The sequence below is a fragment of the Phodopus roborovskii genome, unplaced genomic scaffold, assembly GCF_943737965.1.
Source record: "Phodopus roborovskii unplaced genomic scaffold, PHOROB, whole genome shotgun sequence".
In the NCBI taxonomy this organism is placed as follows: Eukaryota; Metazoa; Chordata; class Mammalia; order Rodentia; family Cricetidae; genus Phodopus; species Phodopus roborovskii.
The window spans coordinates 1,199,406-1,225,250 of NW_026126484.1; the positions used below are offsets into that span (position 1 = coordinate 1,199,406).

At 38.9% G+C, this 25,845-nt stretch overlaps 1 protein-coding gene across 1 annotated transcript; it reads right to left on the reverse strand.

Moving 5' to 3' along the window:
• LOC127229628 (olfactory receptor 2W1) lies at nucleotides 1-954 on the reverse strand. Its single transcript, XM_051194698.1, has one exon. It carries the CDS (start codon nucleotides 952-954, stop codon nucleotides 1-3), a length of 954 nt encoding a protein of 317 aa, XP_051050655.1.
• Nucleotides 955-25,845: the final 24,891 nt, after the last annotated feature.

The window sequence follows — 25,845 nt, forward strand, 5'->3', positions numbered from 1 at the left end:
CTAGTTTTTCCTTACTTCTGCAAATCTGTGGTAAAATCTCATGAGTTTTTTCAGTGCATCCTTCATGTCTCTGTTCCTTAGAGTGTAGATGAGGGGGTTTAGACTTGGAGTGATGATGGTGTAAAACAAGGTGAGGAACTTTCCCTGGTCTTTGGAGGCCCTGTTACCTGGTTGTAAGTACATGTAGATAATAGTTCCATAGAATATGGAGACCACAGTGAGATGAGACCCACAGGTATTCATTGCCTTTTGTTGGCCAGCCTTTGACTTCATGTTGAGCACAGTTTTGGCTATGTAGCCATAGGAAATAAGGATAAGGATGAGGGGCATAAGGACAATGACAATGCCTAGAGCAAAAACAGACATTTCAACTGTTGTGGTGTCTACACAAGCTATCTTGACCATGGCTGGTAACTCACACAAGAAATGATCCAAAACATTGTTTCCACAGCGAGGTAAATTCACAGTGAGTGTGCATAATACTACAGAGTTGGCCAAACTAATACTCCAGACCATGACGATCATCTTGATACACAGATGTGGATTCATGATTATAAAATAATGCAAGGGCTTACATATAGCTGTGAAACGATCATAGGACATAACAGCCAGGAGGAGACATTCAATGGAGCCTAGCCACATATACACATAAAGCTGAACAACACAACCCACAGAGCTGATGGTCTTTTCAGGTCCCCACAAGTTAACTAACATCTGAGGGACAATGCTTGTTGTGAAACACAAATCCAGGAAAGATAAATTTCTGAGGAAAAAGTACATTGGTGTGTGGAGATGAGGATCCAGGAGGGATGCAAGAATGATAGCTGTGTTACCCACCAAAGTGATAATGTAAAAGAAGGTGACAACTCCAGAGAGGATCATTTCCAGTTGAGGGTGGTCAGAGAAGCCAAGCAGAATAAAAACATGCAAATCAGTGTAATTGTTTGTGTCCATAGTCTTTTAGTGTTTATATTCTACAGTAAGAAGAATAGGAGAGGGAGGTAGAGGAGAAGCATTGGGTAGGGTGACAAGGAGAACAAGAAATAATTTGTCAATGTATACTATGAAAGTATCTGATAAAACACAGAATTAGTTGCATGTAAAGACATTAGGTGAACCATTGAAAGAATTAATGCATACATATTACCTATTATAGTCAACTTGTACCTGTTGAGAATTCTTTGATGGCCAATGATTTTAATATTAGAATTTTCTTTTTATGTAGATGACGTTGAAGTGTTGACCCTTATCTCAGGGTCCGAATTCCTCACATACCCATTTGGAAGTTTGGAAAAGACAGGGTTGTAAAATAGCATGGCTATTTGGTTTCTTATAAAGGTAGTTTAAACATAATGAAGATTCTCTCTTTTCTGATCAGTGAAGCCATGTATAAATTTTAGCTATTTTGTTAATGTCAGATGAAAAGCAAATTGTTCTTTATTCTTCTTTTTCCATTTCTAAGAGAGCTTTGATTCTTCAGATTTTATGTATTGTTGAAATTTTCCTAGGCCCCTTTATCTTTTTTTAAATATATATATGCAGCATTTCTTTTAACTAGGTCTGATATATTTGAACACAAAACATAAAATATGTATCTCGCTTTAAAAATTCTTGTTTTAAAAATACAATTCTAATCTAAACCATTAAAATGCATTGCCTTAATTCTTGTCTTATGCCTTTGCACAATTACAAGGTTCACTAAGGTCTTGTCACTCAGGTCCTTAACATGTATCAGCTGGTTTTAGAAGATTGCCTTGACAAATCTGCATGCTTTATTATTTGGGTAAGTCTTATTATTCTTACTTCACATACCATTTTTCACATTCACTTTGGTTCCCTGCTTACTATTGCTTTTGAAAATTTTTATTTTTTATTTTTTTAAATTTACCTGTTAGTGCTTGGCATGGTAAACCAGCACATGTTAGAACTCATATAGTTCTTATTCTCATACTGGTCAGGTATGCAGAACTCTTACAGAGAGCCAACATGACATACAGCTTAAGAACTTGATCGAGTTCAAGAGTTTGGATTCCAGAAGAAAGACATTGATTGGGCAACATATGCAAATTGCACAGAATCCTACCTTGGGACAAGCCAGGCAAGGTGAGCAGCTGTTGTTTTTTAAGGAAAGTCTTCTTCCCTGCTAGGTTATGTATCCACCCTGTTCTGAAGGTCATGAAGCTGAAGCTCCTGTTGATTCAGCAGAGTATGGATTACTTGTATTGTTCACCTGCACTTCATGACCCTGTGATCACTGACTTTTCTGGCCCTCTCCTCAGTGTGAATTTGTAGTATGATTGCACCATATGTCAAGCCATAGCCATCCACTTCTGTACCCTTTCCTGGCATGTTGGTTGTACTTTCTTGTTATATATTTACTCCTCTCCCCTCGCCTATAGGTCTTGTTGCATTTCCTATAGGGTGGAGGAGAAGCTGCCTCCTGAAGAACTGCACTATGCTCATAATTCATTTATAAATACCATCCTCACAGCCCAGTTATATACAGAACTTGTAATACAGTTTAACATTGAACTGTGAAACTCTGAGGGGATTGCTCACCTCTAGACAATACTTCAATACTCAATGCTCTTTCTGTCACTATTTCTTCTCTCCTAAGCACAGTAAAACCAATTCTCACTCTTAAAAATAAATCTTTCATTTATGTCTCATCTTTCCTAATCAAGTACTGTGTGATACTAGGAAAAGGTAAGAAAACTGCTGAGTTAAGTTTTCCATAAAACATTTTGGAATGGTAGAAATACCTATTGTAGGGGTAAAATAAAATGAGCAAAATTTGTAAGTCAGTTAGAATACTGCAGGGCCACCAGAATTATGAACATGAAAAACGTGGGTTGAGATTGTTTAGTATTCTCCCAAACAATGGTAAACTCTAACAAAGTAGATTTGATCTCCAAGTTTCTTTTCTCTATCCACTATATTACTACATGCCCCCAATATATTTACCTATGAATAATAACAAGTAAAAAACACTCTAGTAGGAGTGCAGAGAGGAGAAACTGGGGTTGCAATGCATTATGTGAGAGAAGAATCTATTTAAAAAACACACTGTAAATAGCAGAAAATCATATTATTATTTTTTCTATTAAAATTAGGCTTATATTCTGTGACATTACTTAAGTGAGGTGGTAGTAGTAATCAATGAAAAAACGATTTTATCTATGCAACACTTACTTATTCAGCTTGCTGAAAATCATTTATATCATAGACTCTACTTAAAGGACCAATGAACTCAGCACAATTCAATAGTATTTCAACATAGATTTCTTGAGATACCAATGAGCATCTAAGAACTGTCAACACATATGTCAAGTGAGCTGCTGACCAACATTTATTGTTCAAAGTTAAAGATACCTTGCCATCTGGAGAATAAATAGCAATGGCTGTACCCTACTTTACTATATTAACACAATTGTGATAAAGTAGAGCACACTTCCAATAGTGATGCATAGAGAAGGCAGAAAGCAGCTTTTAAAGGTGATGGGTAAGGTTGCTACAAAGGTTGTGGTGATGCCTTCGTGAGTATATCCTTGCCATTCAAAAATTGATGTATAAAACACTCCATTAAAAATAATTCCAGATAGGACCCAAGTCTAATAGCTGGGGACCAAGCATAGGACCGACCCAGACACCCTGAACGTGGGTGTTAGTTAGGAGGACTGGGCAGTCTATGGTGCCTCTGGTAGCAGATCAGTATTTATCCCTAGTGTACAAATGGACTTCTAGACACATGGGAGAGTGCTTAGGCCCTGTTTCAAATGACATTGAAGATCCAGCATGGAAGGCCTCACCCTCCCTGGGGAGCAGAAAGGGGATGGAATAATGGTTGAGGGGGACCAGGGAGGAAGGGAGGGTGAGGGAACTGTGATTGATATGTAAAACAAGCTTGTTTCAAATTTAAATAAAAATACTACAAAATAGTAATTCCAGGTAAATATAAAACTCATGCCTCTATGTGCATCCTCGTCTGCCCCTCTGTGTAGATATAATATAAAAGTTCCGTGTTTTGTTAGCTATGACATTTTCCATGCCAATTATGAGAAAATTACTTTAAAATTTCCCTGATTTTAAAGTAAGCAGATTCACTAAACTGGTTATAGTGCTTGAAATAGTTATTTTGAGAGAGCTGTTTAATGATTTCTTTAGCACTAGCTTTTCATAGTTAACTGAGCCTGAGTTCTGCTATTGATCAACAAGGATGGAAAGAAAAATGATTATCTGAGATGTGTCACATCCCAAAACGTCCCAGCAGAGGAACAACTAGTCTATGCACGTTGATTCTGACAGAAACACTTGTCATAAATAATGAAAATTCTTTTAAAATTGAAGTTAATCTCACGCTGTCAATTCTTTATTAAATTTCACTATCACTATAACTCAGAGAGTAAATTAGGAAAGAGCAAAAATCCTTTTGCCCTGTAAAATAGAAAAAAAAACTATCAAATTTCTTTTAGTATTTCATATCAGGAGATTTACAAACAGATTAAAAGAAGTCTGACTCTTGCCTGACTACATTTTTTCAAGAATAAAGTATTTCAGTTCTTCATTTTTAATTTAATCTGCATAACTTGTTTACATTTGTGCTGTGTCAAAATGTATGAAATAAAAAACTAAGATACAGCTTTGTGCTCTCCTCTTGTGATAATGAACAAATTCCTTTTCTCCTGTATAACGTAGACAAGGAGGAATAGTTTCTCTGTAGAGAATTAACATAGCTTAGACTACTGGGCAGAAGCCTGAGTAGTCCCCTGTGTCAATTCAAGTTCTTTTCTTTCATTTCTCACCCCTTCTCACATGTTTTTGGCAACCAAGGAGAACTGTTTTCCAGGGTTAATATGAGATTACCATTCCTGTACTGGAGAAGGCCCCTGATGTCTTACCTCTGCATTGCTGGGGTCCAGGATGTTGAAAGCAGGACAGCTTTACTGTTCCCTCTGCAGGGCTGCAGCTACCTCACCATCTCCAGGTATGGACTCTGTGAGGAAGCTCTTCCTCATGGGGTTGCCTCAGAGACTCTCCACAGGTGACTCCAGCCCGTGGCTGCAGCTGTCACAGGCTCTCCTTGCTTCTGTTACCTCTAGATGAACATGGAAACATGTCTTGATTGTAGAGAGATGTGAAATCCTACCAGATGATCCAGAATAAGCATTGAGCACAGCTCACCAGTGTTGTCTGAAAGCCCAGACAAGCAGTCTTCAGTTGACTTCCCTGAGGTGCTATGGAAAGATCAGACAGCGAAACCCTGGCAGAATCACCTGGACGCCTCATTAAGACAGCTCTAAGAGGTGGAAACTTGCACAGCGTGCTGAATGTCAGAGGAATAAAGAATGCATTTTCACAATTGTTTTTCTAGGCATTACAAGTAAAATGCCTTCTCTCCATGTACGTTTTAAAAACTAAGGTTATGGAAAAAAAAAATCAACCATATAAAATGACCTTACCATGACACCACACACTGATGATAGTATAACTTTGCTTTGGGCAGATTAACTTAAATAAGGTACTGCATTTCCAATTTAATCCATGTTTCCCTCTTTTATGACTCAGTAGTTGCCTCAGATACCCAGGTTGAGAACAGCTGCCCCTGAAAGCTATGTGTGCTCCAAAGCCACAAGCTTCAGTTCCATTCTATTTATGTTCGCTCAGTTGTCTTGGTGATCACGAGGCATGATTAAATACCTCAGTGCCCATTACTATTAGTTTTGTTGTCTCACAGGACACTTATTTAAACTTAAGTTCCTGGACGATTAAGTTCTCTAAAGACTTTTATGAGTTAGTTTGTAATCATTGGCTGTATTTTCATCCTTGAATCAGAATTCCATGTCACCAAAAATTCCTTTAATAAAGTGATACAAATTAATTGCCACTTGAGACATGATCACATGTGAATGGCTTGTTATTGATCAAGTAAACAATTTAAAGTGCACGGATGTGGCCATTTTACAATGTGCTTCTTTTTTTTTTCTTTTTAAAAATTCAATTTAGAAACAATCTTATATATATATATCAATCCCAGTTCCCTCTCCCTCCTGTCCTCCCATGTCACCCAGAGAGCCCCCATCCCACCCACTCCCAAGAGAGGGTGAGGCTTTCCAAGGGGGATCATCAAAGTCTGTCACATCATTTGGGGGAGGGCCTATTACCCCCACTCTCCAGTGTATCTATGATGAGAGCCAGAGGAAACATGGGCTTATAAAATCGAATGTTTGTTGTGGGAGAAATATTGATGATACAAAACTTTCATTATGGATTGGAAACATTAGCCACATTTTCACTCACCCACATAATTTAATCACTCTGATATGCATCATACATAATGTTGCAAGAAGTGAATTTTACAGTACAATTGTTTGGTACAGTAGTGAATGTTTTCTCATTTTGTATGAACCACATCTCACAGATAGCACTTCAACTACTGGATGGAAGTTTCTTATCAACTTTTTATGTACCTCATTGTAAGTGCCAGTATGTACTAAGTCAAAGTGCTTGATATGGATGAGAAATTAAACTTAACCAGATCATGTTGCAGGGATCACAGCAAGACTGAGACTGTGACAAGTTTATTTCAAGCAATAAGAATTTTTATGTCCTTACAGAACCAGAATACAATGGACATTGCCAGGATCAATACAATGATAGTTGCCAGGATACAATGATATATGCAAGGTATACAGGGTACACAAGAATAATGTTTAGGACTAATTATCCAGCAAAGGTTCTATATTCTCTAATGACTTTTGGAGAATACAGAGAAACACAGGCAGTCTGAATACTTCACTGAATGAGAGAATGCACCAGTTTCTTTGGAATTGAAATGCACATAGTGGCCCAGGAGCAATGGATTCTAACCCCCAAACCAATGATGAATGCCTCTCAAGGCAACTAGGCAAGGCTTCTAGATTCTCTAGATTTCATTTCAAGAATTTTCTAACAGCCTTCTTGTCCATAATGCCATAAGATTTAGAAATACAATAGTTACTGTGTCCTTTTCACTACAATTTCTTCTTTATAGGTACAGAATGCATCATTCACAAACTTCTGTCATGGAAAACAACAGTGTTTTATTTCCTCACCCATCATGTAACTAACTGACAATCAATGTGGTAACTATTCATCCATAGAGTGGAAACCTCCCTATAGCACATATTCATATGTTAAATATTCTACAATGGGAATAGACAATCCTAGCATATAAAAGAGAATATATTCATTTGTGACAAATTTTTAATATATAAAAGTTTCTGTCATGAAAACATAGAAATTTCCTTCTAGGCACAATGGGACTGACGAACAAAAAAAAATCTCACAGAGTCTGTGGTAGAACACCCAAAATATACACAAGTTCAAGCTACATAGGGTTATAGCACTGAGGTGGGCAAGTGGACACAGGTTCTCATCCCTAACCTAGAAGCTATCTGTAATTTATACCCACCATCTAAGGGAAAACCTGTTTTCTCTAATGAAGTGTCACTGGGTATATCAAAGTCCCATGTCCAATTGAAGTTGGCCAACACAAAATAAATTCCAATGGTTTTTTGTATGTGTCTTAGAGGGAAATTATTGTTTTGCATTTTTGTTTTTGTTTGTTTAGATATTAGTTTTGTGGTATATTTTTAAAGACAGAAAGAGAAGGGAAAACATAAACTTGGGTAGATCAGATAGAGGGGAGGATCCAGGATGAATTGGAGGAAGGAACAAACAGGGTCAAAACAAAACTAAAAAACTCAATACTGTTGCAAATGTTAAAATAATATGATTTTAAGAATTAACATTTTTAAAGATGTAAAAATATAATTTAAAAAAGAACAGCAGATGGCTAATGACCGCTGAAAGAGGTAGAATTAGTCTCTTCCATGGACAAAAGCCCTAATTGGTTATACAACACAATATAATCACATAGTGTATATAGTCAGATCTCCCACATCCTTATCTGGGCTCTAGCCCAGTGAATTTCCCATGACTTCTCATCCAGACCTTCTTCTTATCCATGCCTTCTCAGTCGCGTTCATTGATATTTTATTCCTGATAGCTAGAAGTGGAAACAACCTTAATGATGAACAGATAATGAAAATGTTACACACACACACACACACACACACACACACACACACACACACACCATATAAGCAAATTGAAACCACTCAGAAGGTTGCATTTATCTATTTCTGTGGGGGTGGGGTGGAAGTTACAATAATAATTTTAAAAAGAGGCTATCAGTTTGAGAAGAAATGGAGCTAGGATAATTAGGAGGGTGAAGTCATTAGAGGGAACAAAGGAAGGAAAGGGAAGGGCGAAGCGATGCAATCAACATATAACATCCAGTTAAAAAAAACCCCATAACTTCAAAACTGGAGAGAGTGTGCAGTGGTTGAAATGTTTCTTGCTCTTCATTAGAACTGAAATGAAGTTCCTAGAACCCACATCAAGTGGTCACAACTGCCTGTTGTTTCAGTGCCGGGGGTCTGACACCTTCAAGTCACCTGCATACACATGTGTAAACACACACACACACACACACACACACACACACACACACACACAGATTTTATAAAAATAAAATTTAAAGCAATTAGAAATATAACATCTATTATTTCAGTGAAGATACAAACATCTGAATAGATAAGAAAAAGAACACACAATTTGGATGTGAAACAAGAGTGTGAAAACTAGCACATCTATTTATGTGGAAACCCCCTATACGCCAAGCACAGAGATTCTGTACAGAACATGAGCAGTGTAGAGGACCACACAGAGGAATATCTGAAGTCAAGGTGGGCGTATTATTACAGTTAGACACTAACAAAACCAAAGTAATGGCCACATCTTTCAAGATCTCTGGGATGTTGTTATCCAGAGATTGTACTTGTTAATTTTCTGTTTCTGTGGTAAGACACCATGGCCGGAAGCATCTCATGGAAGGATGAGTGTATTTGGGTTTCCAGTTCCAGAGACATAAGTGTCTATCATGGTGGAGAGACTTAGCAGCAAGTGACAGGCACAGTAGCAAGAAAAGAAACCTTATAGATCATATCTCAGCCACAGGCAGGAATCAGAGAACAAACATGAAGGACAGAGACCTGCCTGCCTCTAGTTACAGATGTCATCTATCACAAAGCTCCATCTCCTGAGCTTAATAAAACATCTCCAAAAGCACCACCATGAAGGGAGATGTCATTCTGTAAATGTTTCTCATGATGGTTAATGAATAAAGCACTGTTGGCCAATAGGGAAGGAAGATAGGAGGGGCTAGGAGATAAGGAGGAAATAGGAAAGAGAAAGGAGGAGTCAGGATGGAGAGCCTGGAGAGAACAGAACCGCCATTCCTCTGCTCTTGGTAAGACCACGTGGAAATACATAGAAATGGGTTAATAATTAAGACAGAGCTAGCCGATAAGAAACTAGCACCTGGCCAATAACATTGTATCAAATACAGAGTCTCTGTGCATTATTTGGGGCTGGCGTGGCAGCAGGTGGAAAAACCATACTCCTTACACCACCACCTGGGACCAAGTGTTCAAATATCTGAACTTGTGTGGGATATTCTCACTAAAAGCACTGCAGAGACCAAATATAAAAATCTGACACTGGAGATATTGTGGAGATACTCAGGGCATAGAAAACATATACTATGAGGTAATAGCAGAAGGTGCCCCACATCAAGGGAAATGCATGGACCCAGTTTTACAGAAGATATTTAGAACCATAGTAGCCATGGCTTGAAATAACCTCTCCTCATTGTGTTAGGAGATGTTAAAAAACTTTAAAAATGTTTCACATTATTTCTTCTTGAGACAGGTTCTCACTATGCGGTCTGCCTTACTTTATAGACCAGGCTGACCTCAAATTCACAGAGATCCATATATCTCTGCCTCCTGCCAAGTTCTGGGATTAAAGGAATGTGCCACCATTTCTTGACTCACAAAAAGTCTAACTTTAAAGCTTTTCACTACATTGAAAATTCCAAGAACACAGAATCAAAAGCACCCAGAGAAAAGCTTCAAGAGCAAGGTTCCCTTTTCGTACAAAGGCAAACCCATCCATGACCTACCTCTTAGTGGAAAAAAATAGAATGAAGAATCACATGCCCTCCTCAAACAAAACAACTTCCAAGCAAGATTATTGTGGGGGAATGAAGGAATCCTTCAACTTTGAAGAAGAGACAAAGGCCTTGCAGGATAAGATAGAAGCCAAAGAAGACCGCCAGGCTTACACTGCACATGTGTAGTGAGCACTGCTTGCTTCATGACCTGTCAATCAGTTATGCCTAAGGAAGAACCAGCATGCTTTTTGATAACCAGCAGCTTGGCAGAGGCTGCTCTACAACCATCTGGTTCTGTTTGACTGGTCAAAGCAGAGCATAGCTATCACTTCTGTGAGTCACGGACACTGGTCTTAGTTGTTAAATGGATGTGGTAGGGATTAAAATTTCAAATTGATTCAGTTAAGATAAAGTTCATACTAGAGAAAACTGGTGACAGTGTTGTTCTCCTCCACTACCAGAACAATCTCTTCTGTTTGAAGAAAAAGCCAAAAACCATCTTGGGGTTTTGTGAGAGCCTAAGCAGTGAAAAGGGGGACTTTTCCTGTGGCAGCTATAACACTGAGGATAGGTACAGCCAACTTTACATGTCCCAAAATAAATTTCACCTTGCAGTGTGGTGCTGTATCTCCTCTCTAAAAAGTTTGATATATACCATAAGGATGAAAGGAAATGGTGAGAGCTCCCAGAAACTAAGGAGGAGATGCCATGAAGAAATCAGGTGATGGGAGAAGCCTACCTTTCCTACCTCCATTGAGGACAACAGGGGCAGAGAAATCCCATTTATGCATTCTGTACTACAGTCTCCATGGCAACTTTAATCACAGACAGGTCCAGCGTCCAAAATCATCTTCTGGGACAGAAGAAGCACAAGACCAAATCTCTAGCACATTTACTGTCTCTCCATAATTCCCCCATAGTACATTTTATTGAATATCTAATAGAATAACAACACATATAAAGAAAGGATTGCTGCGGTCCAGGGGATAGAGTCTTGTGTTGGCTGAAAAAGCACAGCAGCTGGGTACAACTTGGTTCATGGTATCAGGAGCTTGAATCTGCTCTTCCTCATGTCTCTACAGAACCAGAATCAGAGGGCTCTGAAGAAACTCAGAATTGGTGTACACTCAACACTGCTTACATACCAATAGCTCAACCATCAAGAATCCATGTCTAAAAGCTTACACAACTTAGCATAAATTGTGACCATCTCAGCCAGGATGTCAATCACTTGTGTTTGTGAGTGATATTTCACATTCAAACTGTTATCAGGAATAAAACATGGTAGATTGCACTACCAATACTTGATTTGCTCACATCCATTGGTCAGCATGCATCAAAGGTTAAAAAGATTAATAAATAGACCTAAGAGCTGTGGGGACAGTGAAGTTCATATCTCAGTTTCCTAAACAAATCCAGTGCACAATCAATCTCCAGGAGAAGTTTTAAAGCCCCAACTTCATCCTGATCTTAAAAATATCAAATCCTATCTCCCTTGAGTCCATTTGATTGGATGTGGAACTGCAGGGACACTTCCATGACCCCACATCCAAATGCCTTCCATTTGCTAACAAACCACAGCAGTAGCTCCTCATTTCACCTGCTTTGCCTATACAAGTGTTGAGTCTACTTCTTGCTTTTGATATAATTTAGAATGTCTAAAACTTAGTTTACTCCCTTGGCAACTCTCGTAGCCTCCTTTCACTTTCTGTGAGAGCTAGTCCTTGGGAAAGAATCTTCAGATATCCTAAATGTAAACACTGATAGGGAAAACTATAAAAGCTCCACCCCTAAATGAAGAGTTGGCCACCATGCATGGTTGGTGAAAGAATATATTTTTCTTCAAGGAAAAACTCCCTGATAGGTTATCCAATCTCGATGTCCACACACACACACACACACACACACACACACACACACACACACACACACACACACGCAGAGGCAAGAGATGTACACAGTAAGCTTGTGACACAGAGAGAGACAGATACACAGAGAGGAGCAGCATTAAATGGAATTAGTAGGTTGTATATGTATGTACACATATGTGTGTGATGATAAAGAAGAGGTCATGCATTTGAGAGGAAGTGGGGGCACAGAAGAAATTGAAGTAATGGGGTAGAAATTATGTAACTATAGTACTCATGTAAGAACTTATAAAACAAATAGTTTAAATGAAAAACAGTGTAGAAATCATGTATTGGGGTTTCATCTTATAAGCCCATTTTAAGGTAAGCAATCCAAGTTTCTCTGAGGTCTCACTCATTTTGAGACCACTTCTTTGGTGACCGATTTGGAGCAGGAGCCTGACATTGTTACCCTGTGTCCTTCCTCAACACAGAATCAAGCAGAGCTTCCTCTGTGTCCTCAGGAAACTTCCACGTCATTACTGGGCTCTAGGAATTATGCCTCATAAATAATTTCTGCTGTTGCTAATGCTTACACCAAGAAGATTTGTGAAAGAGTGCTTTAGAAAATATTTTTGAAGGCTGGGCAGTGGTGGTACACCGCTTTAATCTCAGCCCTCTGGAGGCAGAGGAAGGAGGATATCTGTGAGTTCGAGGCAAGCCCAGTCTACACAGTGAGTTCCAGGACATTTCACAATTCTGTCATTAATTCTTAATAAATATTTCTGTTTTGGGAAATGGAACATCTGGCACGTAAATATCTTTTGAAATGCAGAAGAATTCTGACATAGAGAAAAAATTTAGCTCATCCGTGTATCAAAGGATTGAAAACTTTTGCTACTCTGTTGGTTTGGGCCTCTTGAGATTAAACTCTCTGAACACCTTGATTAGAAGGAATAGTAATATGACTCCAAAATGCCATGATGAAGCTGTGACAGGAAATAAAAGATATTGAGACCAAAGTGTTTCACATAAGTTTTGGAGAGGACTAGAAGTCTTGTAACAACTGTAGGCAGGATTGGAGTATTGTAATGCTGAGAAACCTGAGAATACACAGTGGGTTGAGAGGGAAAAGACTACTGTTCTCTAGTTTATGGTAAACTGTTTGTTCATGAGGCTAGCTATATGGTTTTCAGTTCAGTATGCTGAATTGTGAATTATTCATTGATATCATTACAGAGTGGGCTTATACCCATTATGCTAGCTCTCTGAGAAAGAAAACTTTTCACTGCCAAATACTTAATAGCCTGTGGGGCAAGTATGCATGCCTGTGATTAATAATGATAGTGAGTGGTAGAAAGACCTTAGTAACACAAGACAATGTTAGTTCCAAAGTTTTAAAGTTTTCAGTCTTGCAACCCTTTGAATACTCTTTAATGTCCAAGTATGTTTTTATGGACTGCAGAGAAAGAAATACTACTTGAAGGGTCATTTGTAAACTTACTTATGTGGCATGCAGTTAAATGCCTATTGGCATCAGTGATTGAAAGCACTATAATTTTTTTTTACCATCAACATTATTTTATAACATTACTACTTTTATTGTATGCAAATAGAAATTCCTTATTTGAAAGTGAATTATATTACATTAGACTAGGAAGAATACATTCTTCACATAAACCTGTCTTTACTTCTGGTAAATAGTCCTCACATAGTCCCCACTGTAAACAAATTAAAATAGGAATTCTACTTAAAGTACAACAGTGGGCCAAAAAAGTTTTTTGTTTCTTTTCTCTTTTTAGCCTTAGAGATAATTTACAAATCTGAACTCTGTACTTTCAAGATGCCTAAGTCTGTTGATAGATGGTCAACTCTACCTACATTGGTAGATATCTAATATATAGAATGTATTCACTTAACAGGTGAAATAATAATTTTTTTCTGTCATTTTAGAACAATTCTCAGGTATGGTGTAAAGTGAATTCAGAAGATATTGTGGAACTTCTATTGAAACAAGACATTGATCACATCTTAAAGGATGCATTTGAATAAAGCATAATTGAGTATGCTAAATTTGTAAAACACAAAGTGTAATTATACACATAAAATGCTAATTAACACTAAATTTTACAAATTACAAAATAATTAAAACTGTTATATTTTACATCAGCCGAGAGTTCATTGTTCTGTTGAAGTAGTTTTGGAATGGAAGTACTTGACACAATTCCACCTGCCAGGGAGCAACAAAAAGATCTATTAGTAAGAAGTAGCAAAGGATGAAAAAATTTTATCTCAGGGTGAAGATATTTATGGTAATGCTGGGAATCAAAGGCAAGGGCCTGAATGTACTAGGCACATGCTTTACCACTGAGCCACACACCTTACTTTTCTTTCTGAAGCTTTAAGATGTTTTTCTGTGAAGATCATGCTCTGTTTCATTCTAAGTTTAACAGTCATGGATGGCATAGAATTTTATTGTTTGAATTCTCTGAGTTTTAAAATGTATAGTTTGACAAAATCCTGTTACATTCCTCTGGAAAATAACTTATCCATCCTACTCTGAGTGCCCATGACCTAAAAGTTTCCCTAAGTCAAAGGATCTCAAAACTCTTACATATATGAGATGGATGTGGCAGACATGAGGGAAACTTAACATTTGTTCTTGGGGATTTGATGCAGCAAAGCCTGTTTTTCTTTCTAGTGTTGATTAACTTTGACTATCAGGCTAAACATACTGGTTGTGAACTCTGAGTCTTTATCATAATAGTCATGGGTCCTTGAGAGCTGGGTAGACTTTAGTGTGTTTGTAAATTCAAAGTTGCTTCCTTTATAATAAATAGTACTGCACTCTGGCAGGCAGCCAAGACTCTTAAGATTTCTCCATGCTTATAACTAGGCAGCTGAATCTTACCATGTATTCAAAGCATTTTAGTATCATAGAATATCAGTATTACAGTAAGCTAAATCTCTTTTCTGCCATGAAATGAGCTTGAGGATATACTAAATTATCATATAGATCCAAAAGTTTGCAGAAAGAGGCCAGAGATGCTTTCCCTCTTTGAAAATCATAATCTTTATGCAAAGTTTCTTTATATCATCCTTTGTTGCACAATCTGTGGTTGGGCAGATCTCTACCACCTTTCTCAGGGAAGGTGACAGACAGAAAGTGATTGGCCTACCAAGCACTTTTTTTTCAGATTAAAAGCACATTTCTAAAGACACTTGTGTTTTTGCCTCAAGAATTCAGGATATTTTCCCACTTTGCCCCAGAAGGAAGACACTGAGTACAATCTCTGAATCTAAATTCTATTAATTGTATTTAATAGCTAACTCCCATCAATCTCATTAGTAGGTTTATACATGTATGAAATATGACTTTGTCTTCTATATCATTTGGAGATAAGCATGGAGATTCAGGATCAATATGACAAAACTCAGCTACCGCAGTTTTCATGGTTGGATAGAGAACAGCATTACAACAAACAATGTCTTGGAATTCATTAGTATTCTCACCTTAAGGTGATTCTAATTCAGTAATAGCAGTTTCTGATATTTGCAGCATTTTCTAATAGGCCCACAGATAAATTACACAGTAGCCTTTGTCTTTTGATTGAAGTGTTGAGTGTAGAACATTAAAATTAAAGATGTGAAACATTTGTTTAATGATACAAAGATGTGTTGCATTCTTTTATGTTGCATCTGTTTAAATCTGTGATTCATCTAATAATAAAGTTGAATGGCCAATGGTAGGCAAGGGAAAGGATAGGTGGGGCTGGCAGACAGAGACGAAATCTGGGAAGAAAAGATCTAGGAGAGAGAGGAGGAGGACCCCAGGGGTCAGCTACCCATGGAGTAAGAAGTAAAGAAAGGTATACAGGATAAAGATAAAAGCCCAGAGGTAAAAAGGTAGATGGGATAACTTAAGAAAAGCTGGCTAGAAATAAGCCAAGCTAAGGCTGGACATTTATAAGTAAGAATAAGTCTCCATGTATATTTGTTTGGGAGCTGGGTGGCAGCCTCCACAAAGAACCAAAAGAGTAAAAAACAAAAACAAAAACAACCCTCCCCAAAAGCCCCACAAAACAAAAAACAAACAAACAAACAAATAAACAAATAAACAAACAAAACCCAAACCCAAACAAAACCAAAACCAAAAACAGGAAAACAAATAACACCAATTGAGGCCATTAATATCTGGAGTCATTATCAAAGATATGTATAGAGCTAACACCCTCCACTTGAGATGAGTGTGGGGCCTGCTCAGGCCCAACCCCCCCATCCTCTCCTTGGAACTTTCCGGGTTGGCTCTGCATGTTTGGACCCATCCCAGCATGCTGGACCATCTGGAGCCTGCCCTTATCACAGTCTTGGCCCCCCTACACCTTCTGCTTGAGTGTACCCACCCAGGCACACAGAACCATCTGGAGTCTGCTCTCATCATAGTCTTGGCCCCTCTACGACCTTTGCTTGAGAACTCCAAGAGAGCTCAGACCATCCGGAGTTGCTGACATCAAAGTCTTGACCAACCAGTACCCACTGGAAGAAAGGATGGGAAGATGACAGTATAGGAATACAATTAACAATGGAAAGATAAATATGACACGACCAGAATCTAGGGACTCTACATCAGCAAGACCTGAACATCCCAATACAAAGGAAACAGAAGAGAAAGACCTTAAAAAAATAATTTTATGAAGATAATAGAGACCGTTAAAAAGAGGTAATAAAATCTCTTAAAGAAATGGAAGAAAAACAAACAAAAAAATTACAGGAAGTAGAAGAAAATATAAACCAAAAAATTCAAGAAATAACCAAATCTCTTAAAGAAAGCAAGGAAAGCCAAGAAAAAACAACCACACAAATGAAAGAAACAATTCAAACAGTACAAGGCTTGAAAGCTGAAATAGAAACAATAAAGAAAACACAAAATGAGGGAATACTGGAAATAGAAACACTGGGTAAATGATCAGGAAGTACAGATATAACCAATAGAATACAAGAGATGGAAGAGAGAATTTCAGATGCTGAAGACTCACTAGAGGAAATAGAGTCATTTCTTAAGTCCAATAAATCCATAACACAAAATATCCAGGAAATATGGGACTCCATGAAAAGCACAAACCCAAGAATAATAGGTTTAGAAGAAGGTGATGAAATACAGCCCAAGGATACAGAAAACATATTCAACAAAATCATAGAAGAAAACTTACCCAACTTAAAGAAGAACATGCATGTTTATGAAAGTACAAGAAGCTCACAGAACACCAAATAGACTGGACCAAAAAAAAAAAAAAAAAAAAAAAAAAAAAATTGGAATAACCCCTGTATCTCATTGGATCACCATGTTTTAAAGTTAGAATTCAACAACAACACATATTTCCCAAATCCTTCAAACTCATGGAAACTGAACAATGCACAATTACACCATTCCTGGGTGAAGGAAGAAATAAAAGAAATTAAAGATTTCTTAGAATTTATTTAGAATGATGACACAACATACCAAAACTTACTGGAGACATTGAAAGCAGTGCTAAGAGAGGAAAGTTCATAGCACTAAGTGCCCAAATGAAGAACCTGGAGAATAGTCACACTAGAGAATTAACAGCACAACTGAAAGCTCTAGAACAAAAAGAAGCAAACTGACCCAGGAGGAGTAGATGGCAGGAAAGAATATAATTGAGGGCTGAAATCAATAAAGTAGAAACTAGGAAAATGATACAAAGAATCAATGAAACAAAGAGTTGGTTTTTTGAGAAAATCAACAAGGTAGACAAACCTTTATTCAAACTAACCAAAAGACAGAGAGAGATCTTGCAGATGATCAAAATCAGAAATGAAAAGGGGAATATAACAATGGACACTGGGGAAATCCAGAGAATCATCATGTCATACTTTGAAAACCTGTATTCCACAAAATTCAAAAATTTAAAGGAAATGGACAAATTTCTCAATAGATATCACTTTCCAAAGTTAAATGAAGAAAGATAAGCAATTTAAATAGACCTATAACCCCTAATGAAATAGAAGCAGTCATCAAAAGTCTCTCAATCAAAAAGAGCCCAAGGCCAGATGGTTTTAGTGCAGAATTCTATCAGAAATTCAAAGAGCTAATACCATTACTCCTCAAAGTGTTCCCTACAATAGAAGCACTATGAGGCTACAATTACATTGGTACCCAAGCCACACAATGACACAACTAACTACAGACAATCTTCCTCATGAACTGGCACATTGAATCCAAGAGCACATCAGAAAAATTATCCACTATGATCATGTAGGCTGCATCCCAGGGATGCAGGGATGGTTCAACATATTAAAATCCATCAATGTAATCCTTCACATAAACAAACTGAAAGAAAAGAAAAACACATGATCATCTCACTAGATGTTGAAAAGCCTTTGAAAAAAATCCAACACCCTTTCATGATTAAGATCTTGGAGAGATCAGGGATAACAGGAACATACCTAAACATAACAAAAGTAATATGCAGCAAACCAACAACAACATCAAACTAAATGGAGAGAAGCTCAACATGATTTTTCTAAAATCAGGAACAAGATGAGGCTGACCACTCTCTCCTTGTCTCTTCAATATTGTACTTGAAGTTCTAGCTAGAACAGTAAGACAACAAAAGTAGATCAAGGGGATACAAATTGGAAAGGAAGACATCAAACTTTCTCCATTTGCAAATGATATGATAGTTGACATAAGTGACCTGAAAGACTTTACCAGGGAACTCTTACAGCTGATAAACACATTCATCAAATTAGCAGGATACAAGATTAACTTAAAAAAAATCAGTAGCCCTACTATACACGGATGATAAAGGGGCTGAGAAAGACATCAGAGAAACATCACCCTTTACAATAGCCACAAACAACATAAGGCATCTTGAGGTAACACTTACCAAACAAGTGAAAGACCTATATAATAAGAACTTTGGGTCTTTCAGGAAGGAAATTAAAGAAGATACCAGAAAATGGAAAGATCTCCCATGCTGTTGGATAGGTAGGATAAACATAGTAAAAATGGCAATCTTGCCAAAAGTAATCTACAGCTTCAGTGTAATCCCCATCAAAATCCCAGAACAATTCTTCACTGACATTGAGAGGATAATAATCAACTTTATATGGAAAAACAAAAGACTCAGGATAGCCAAAACAACCCTGTACAATAAAGGAACTTCAGGAGGCATCACTATCCCTGACTTCAAGCTCAATTATAGAGCTATAGTCCTAAAAACAGCTTGGTACTGACACAAAAATAGACAGGAAGACCAATGGAATCAAGTTGAAAACCCTGATATTAATCCATATACCTATGAACATCTGATTATTGACAAAGAAGCTAAAAGTATACAATGGATGGAAGAAGGCATCTTCAACAATTGGTGCTGGCATAACTGGATGCTGGTGTGTAGAAGACTGCAGATAGATCCATATCTATCGCCATGCACAAAATCTAAGTCCAAAGGGATCAAAGACCTCAACATAAATCCAGCCACACTAAACCTCTTAGTACAGAAAGTGGGAGGTACCCTTGAACGAATTGATACAGGAGTCTGCTTCCTAAACAAAACACCAGCAGCATAGACACTGAGATCGACAATTAATAAAAGGAACCTCCTGAAATTGAAAAGCTTCTGTAGGGCAAAGGACACAGTTAACAAGACAAAATAGCATCCCACAGAATAGGAAAAGATATTCACCAACCCCACATCTGACAGAAGGATGATTTCCAACATATACAAAGAACTCAAGAAGCTAGTTACCAAAACACCAAATAATCCAATTAAAAAGTGGGGTACAGAACTAAATAGAGAATTCTCAATAGGGGAATCTAAAATGGCTGAAAGACACTTAAGAAAGTGCTTAGCATTCTTAGCTACAAGGGAAATGCAAATCAAAACAACTCTGATATACCTTCTTACTCCTGTGAGAATGGCTAAATTCAAAACCAGCAAAGACAGTTTATGCTGGAGAGGATGTAGAGAAAGGGCAACACTTCTCCACTGATGGTGGGAGTGCAAACTCCTACAGGCACTTTGGCAATCAGTATGTCAGTTCCTCAGGAAATGTGAATCAGTCTACCACAAGATCCAGCAATTCTACTCTTAGGCATAAACACAAAAGATGCACACTTATGCAACAAAGATATCTGTTCAACTATGTTCATAGCGGCATTATTTGTCACAGCCAGACTTGGAAGCAACCTAAATGCCCCATCAACTGAAGAATGGGTGGAGAAAATGTGGCACATTTACATAATGGAGTACTACTCAGTAGAAAAAAATGGAATTTTGAAATTCGCAGGCAAATGGATGGAGCTAGAAGAAACTACCCTGAGTGAGGCAATACAGTCACAAAAAGACAAACATGGTATGTATTCACTCATATATGGCTTTTAGACATAGAACAAAGGATCACCAGTCTACAATCCACACAGCCAGAAAATGCCCTTTTAATATAATGAGATTCATGACTACTTTAAATGCCATCCTATAGCCTTCATCCAGTAGCTAATGGAAGCAGAAGCAGAGATACAGTGCTAAGCTCGGGCTGAATTCCTAGAATCCAGTTGTAGAGAGGGAGGAGTGATTAGAAAAGGGGTCAAGACCAGGCTGGGGAAGTCCACAGAAACAGCTGTTCTGAACAAGGGAGAGTTCATGAACTCCAGACTGACATCTCAGGAACCAGAATAGGACAGAAGCAGGCCCCCTGAATGTGGTATCAGGAGGCTGGGCAGTCTGTGGGTATCTGGTAGTGGAACAGTATTTATCCCTAGTGTACGAATGGACATTGGGAGCCCATTCCCCATAGAAGGATACTCTCTCAGCCTAGACACTCAGGAGGGGGCCTAGGCCCTGCCCCAAATGATATGACAGACTTTGGTGGTCCACCAGGGAAGGCCTCATATATATTCCAATAACTACACAACTCATTGAACATGGAGAAGTTGAGCTGAGAATCTTTATCACTATGGGCTAGCCTCTTTGGTACAGGGAGGTATTTTACTCTGCATTCTATCAAAGGTTAATCATAAGCAACAATCCAGTACAAAGCCTTCAGTCTACAATGGTGTCTTGCTAGTGCAGAGGTGGCAGAGTTTGTGAGATTAATCAGTCTCTGATTTGACTTAAGGCCCTCTTTGTAAGAAGGAACCATACCTGGCACTGTTTATGTAACCAAGAACCTGTGACTACATAGCCCAGAGACCTAGTGAAAAAACAGAACAAAAAGCCAAAACCAAATGCTACCATTCTATAAACAGAACATAACAATAAATTGACTCCCAATGACCTCTTGATATAGATATAGATCTGTGCCTTTCTCAGGCATTATCAGAGAAGCTTTTTCCTACAGAAGATGGGAACAAATACAGAGAATCACAGCCAGACAATATGCTGAGAGTGAGAGACCTTAGAACACTCATCCCTAAGCAGGATGTCTCCATCAAATCTCTCTCATCAGGGATCAGAGAACCGTTTTGAAGAAGGGATGAAAAGACTGTATGATGCAGGGATGGAGAACACCAAGGAAACGTGGCTCTCTAAAGTAACAGGAGAGAGACACTTATGAACTCACAGAGACTAAGGAAGCTTGCACAGGGCCTGCATGGGTCTACACAAGAAGGGGTCCTAGAAATGAAAGAAGTAAACACATGCCTCTATGCCTAACCCAGAATCAATCTCCAATTGACAACAACTTGCAAATGAAATTTTAGTTTTCTCCACAGCAATCTAACTGGGAAGCAAACTACTCTTATGTTCAGCTCCATGCCCAATGGTAGATGGCCAGCAAAAGTGAAGGGGTCTTTGTCTCATAATGTTGTGTCAGGGTTACTTTTTATTTAGCCTTTCCTTCCTTCCTTCTTTCCTTCCCCCCTTTCATTTATCAGTTCTCTATTTTTACCTTACAAATTCTTTGTGAAAATACTATGGCTTCCTATTTTGTGTTTTAAAGGGATGCCTGAGTGTGTGAATGAGTGGGTCTCTCCATCCATATGTTTCTTTTGCCTTTTCTTGGACTCTCTTCCTTCTGTTTGTTTTGTTCCATTTTGGTGTGTTAGTTTTTATTTTATCATATTATATTTTATTGTACTATTATCCCTTAGAACCCTGTTTGTTTTCTAATGAGAGACAGAAAGGGGGTAGATCCAGCTAAGATGGAAGTGGGGAGAAACTGGGAGTAGTAGTGGGAGGAGGGACCACAATACATAGTTAATTACTTAAATATTCTAAAAAACAATTTATAATAATACAGAAGGCAAGGGGAACACTATGGAAGGCCTTAAAATAATTGAAAAAGAGTTGTGATGGTATCATGGTCTCTCACATGATACAGCAATCCCTTTGGTTATACATGAAATGTAATTGAAACTGGTTTACTAAAAGTGTTATCTATGTGGCAGTTCATTGCATACTTAAGGGTCCAGTTCTTAGGTTTCTCTGGGCCTGGAGGTGTATGGAGAACCAGCACAGCTCTACCCCTAGACTTGAGGCAGGAAGAGCTCACCAAAGAGCTTGCCCAGCGCTTCTTATGCCGAGCTGTTGGGCACCATTATGCTCTCTCAGCAGAATCACCTTGTTGGTCCAGATGTCTGGGTAAACAACTTTTGTTCAAAACTGAGTGCTGTGGCCAGGAAGAGAAGATAGGAACCCACACAGCACCAGTAAGAATGAGTGGGAGACAAAGATCCACATGTCAGTTAGGGGATCTCTGTCTTGAGCCTGGAAGAGAAACACAGGCCTACCGGCACCATGATGAGGTCGATTATGATGAATAAATGTATGGTGGAATAGGGAAGAGTGAGAGAGATAGAATGGTTCTTGTCCTATGGAGAGAGCCAAATCCGAAGAGGTAAAGTCTGTGAGGAATGGGCCAAGGTGGGTGGCCTACTTGCCACCACGGGCCATGGTGCTGTTCAGGTCTGAGCAGTGGCCATGTCTGCACCCATGGCCTGGCTGCAGCAGTGGTCTGTGTTGATGTCTTTGACTCTTGTTACCATTGAAGGATGAAAGGATAGGGCTGCACACAGTTGAATTGGCCCCTCACTGGCTACAGCACTAGGGAGAATGGATCCTACTCATCACCAGCTGCAGCACTGGAGAGACTGAGTGGGTCTTTCACCTCAACTGGGCAGGATGACAGACCTGACTCTGATAGGCAGGATGTGGCAGGCTGGCCCTAAGGCCATGAGAATGGGATGGCTAGTCCCACCCTCCTTGTCTGCCATGTGTTGATCAAGGCTGAAAGGGAAGATGCCCTCCAACCTTGCCCTTGTCACATGTGGCAGACAGGAGAATTGACCTCTCTCCTATCATTGCAGCACTAGGGAGAACAGACTTTTCTCCTCACTTAGGCAGCATAATCGAGCTGATCCTGTAGACAGGGAGGCAGGTGAGCTGGCACCCAAAATATGAGGTACAGGATCTGGCACTGTCCCTCATCTGCTATATGGTGGGAGAGCTTGCCCTGAGGTAAAGAAAAAGGGTGAGTTGACACAGCATCTCAGAAAAGCGGGCCCTGGACCTCACCAGGAGAGCTAGCCTCACTTCTCATCTGTCATGCAGCATGGATGGGGAGAAATGCCCCCTTGCCTCTCACCCCTTGCTGCCTACAGCACTCAGGAGAGCAGGCCCTGCACCTCACCTGGCACCACTGTAGTGCTGACCATGCTGTTGGGGCACAAGTGAGCCAGCCTCCCCTGAGGTCATGGGAGAGCTAACTCTACAACCCTTGTCTGCCATGTGGTTGTGAGGAAGAGGGAAAGATGCCACCCCCCCCTTATCCATTGCCCCTTGCCACCTGTGGCAGACAAGAGAGCTGACCCTGCCTTTCATTAGATGCAGAACTATCTGGCACCTCTCCTGGGTGACACAGTAGAGTTAACCCCATTGAGAGAGACATGGGTGAACTGGTCCTAAGCCCTGAGTGTGAGAGACTGAGTTCCTCTCCTCATCCTATATGTTGGCGTGGGCAAAGGAGAGAAGCCCTGCTCTTCTAGGCCTGTGGTAGAGGGAAGAGCTGTCCTTAAGGTCACTACAGCAAGAGAGATGGCCTTTCCTCTCACTGCACTAGGCAGAGTGGCCCTTACACCTTGATTAGGAAACACAGTAGAACTGGTCCTGATTGTGGGGGTGTGGGTGAGCTGACCCCTAGGAAGTGAGAGCAGGAGAATGGGCTCCACCCCTTGCTACTACTACATAGCATGAGCCAGCTGGGGCAGTGCTGGAGAGCTAACCCTGGTGTTGAGGATGAAGGAGAGCTGGCAGGCTGACCTACCCAGCAACCACCCAGACTCAGAACCAGAGTTATGTGTTGTCCCCTCCAATCAATCAGCTTATCTATGATCTGCTGGAGCATAGACCAAAAGTTTCAGGATCTCCATGACACAGGTAACAACAGGATATCTAAGAGGAGTCCCAGCGAGGGCCCCCATATTGATGTACCAAAAACCAGCCATCTCAAACCAGACCAATGATTTAAAGCAATGAACACTTGCAAGTAACAATATATGAACTAAAGGACTGTGTCACACTACAGCTTCCATGGGATTTTCTTTTTTCTTTTAAGTTTTATCTTGTATTATCTTGAGGGGTGGGTTGCAAGTGTAGAGGGCAGATGGAAAGGGAGATGAGTGGGATCAAGATGCATGATGTGAGAACCACAAAGAATGAGTAAAAAGTTAAGTCTGAAAAAAAAAGATTTAAATTACTAGAAGAACCCATGAATTCACTGACGTATAAAAAAGATGTAGTGTGTACATATACTGAGTATTATTATTATTATTTTGGTTTTTCAAAACAGTTTCTCTGTGTAGCTTTGGAGCCTGTCCTGGAACTTACTTTGCAGACCAGGCCGGCCTCGAACTCACAGAGATCCACCTGCCTCTGCCTCCTAAGTGCTGGGATCAAAGGCATGTGCCAGCACTACCTGGCTTACAATAAGTATCATTTTGCACTTACTTGGGTAAAGTCAAAAACTTGGATACACTTGAGGGCATGTTACTAAGTAAAATAATCAACTCACAGAAAGCCAAACGCTATGTGACCCTGTGACTATGAAGTGTGCACAGTAGAAAGTGCATACACAGAGGATATAGCAGTTGTTTCCAGCAACAGGGAGATGGGAGAGTAAGTAATGCAGAGGTTTTGTTTGATTATACAAATTAACTGTAATAAATTAATTATTAACATCTGAAAAAAGAGAATGTATGCAAAGTTTATTTCGGTAAGCTCAGTGTGACTTAGATATAATAATTATCACTAATTCCTAATAGGCCAATGAAGCATCCAATTACATTGTAGATATTTTGAATTACATTTAAAGAAGTCTAAACTGCTGTTTTGAAAAAACATGACGCGGTTATCTTTCTCGCAGAGGCTGAACACAAATTCATGTTATTTGGCTCTTGGCTCCAAGAGGCAGGGAACATAGGGTATGTTGCTGTGCCAGGCTTATTATGCTTTATTATCATTTTGACACTGAAATGACACTAACAATCATTGATGTTTCACAATGTGAACTGGGAACCATTTCAAAAAATTTTAATACAGAAAGAGGTAGTTTCTCAAAATCCATGGTTCCTTCCATGAGGTATATGACAGAGTGCATATGACCCAGCAAATGGATATTCACATTATATCTGTTGAATAAATGGATAGAAAGAATGGGGAAATAAAATTGGAAGGTCTTAACTTTAAAGAAATATATTTAAAGAAAACCATTATAAAATTATTTTCAACAATTTTCGTTTATATTTGCACTATTTTATGTTCACAATATGTTCAGTCTGTAATTAGCATACATATAATGAATTAAAAACAGATTATACATGTAATAAATGTATACATAATAGAATTTGCAACCACAGATGGAAAGATTCCTTAAAGAGTTTAAAAGTTGGAAAAAATATAAAGGTACAGGAACACAAAATTA

Bases quoted from the DNA above. Each gene is read 5' to 3' on its own strand.
- LOC127229628 (XM_051194698.1), bottom strand. From the start codon at position 954: ATGGACACAAACAATTACACTGATTTGCATGTTTTTATTCTGCTTGGC.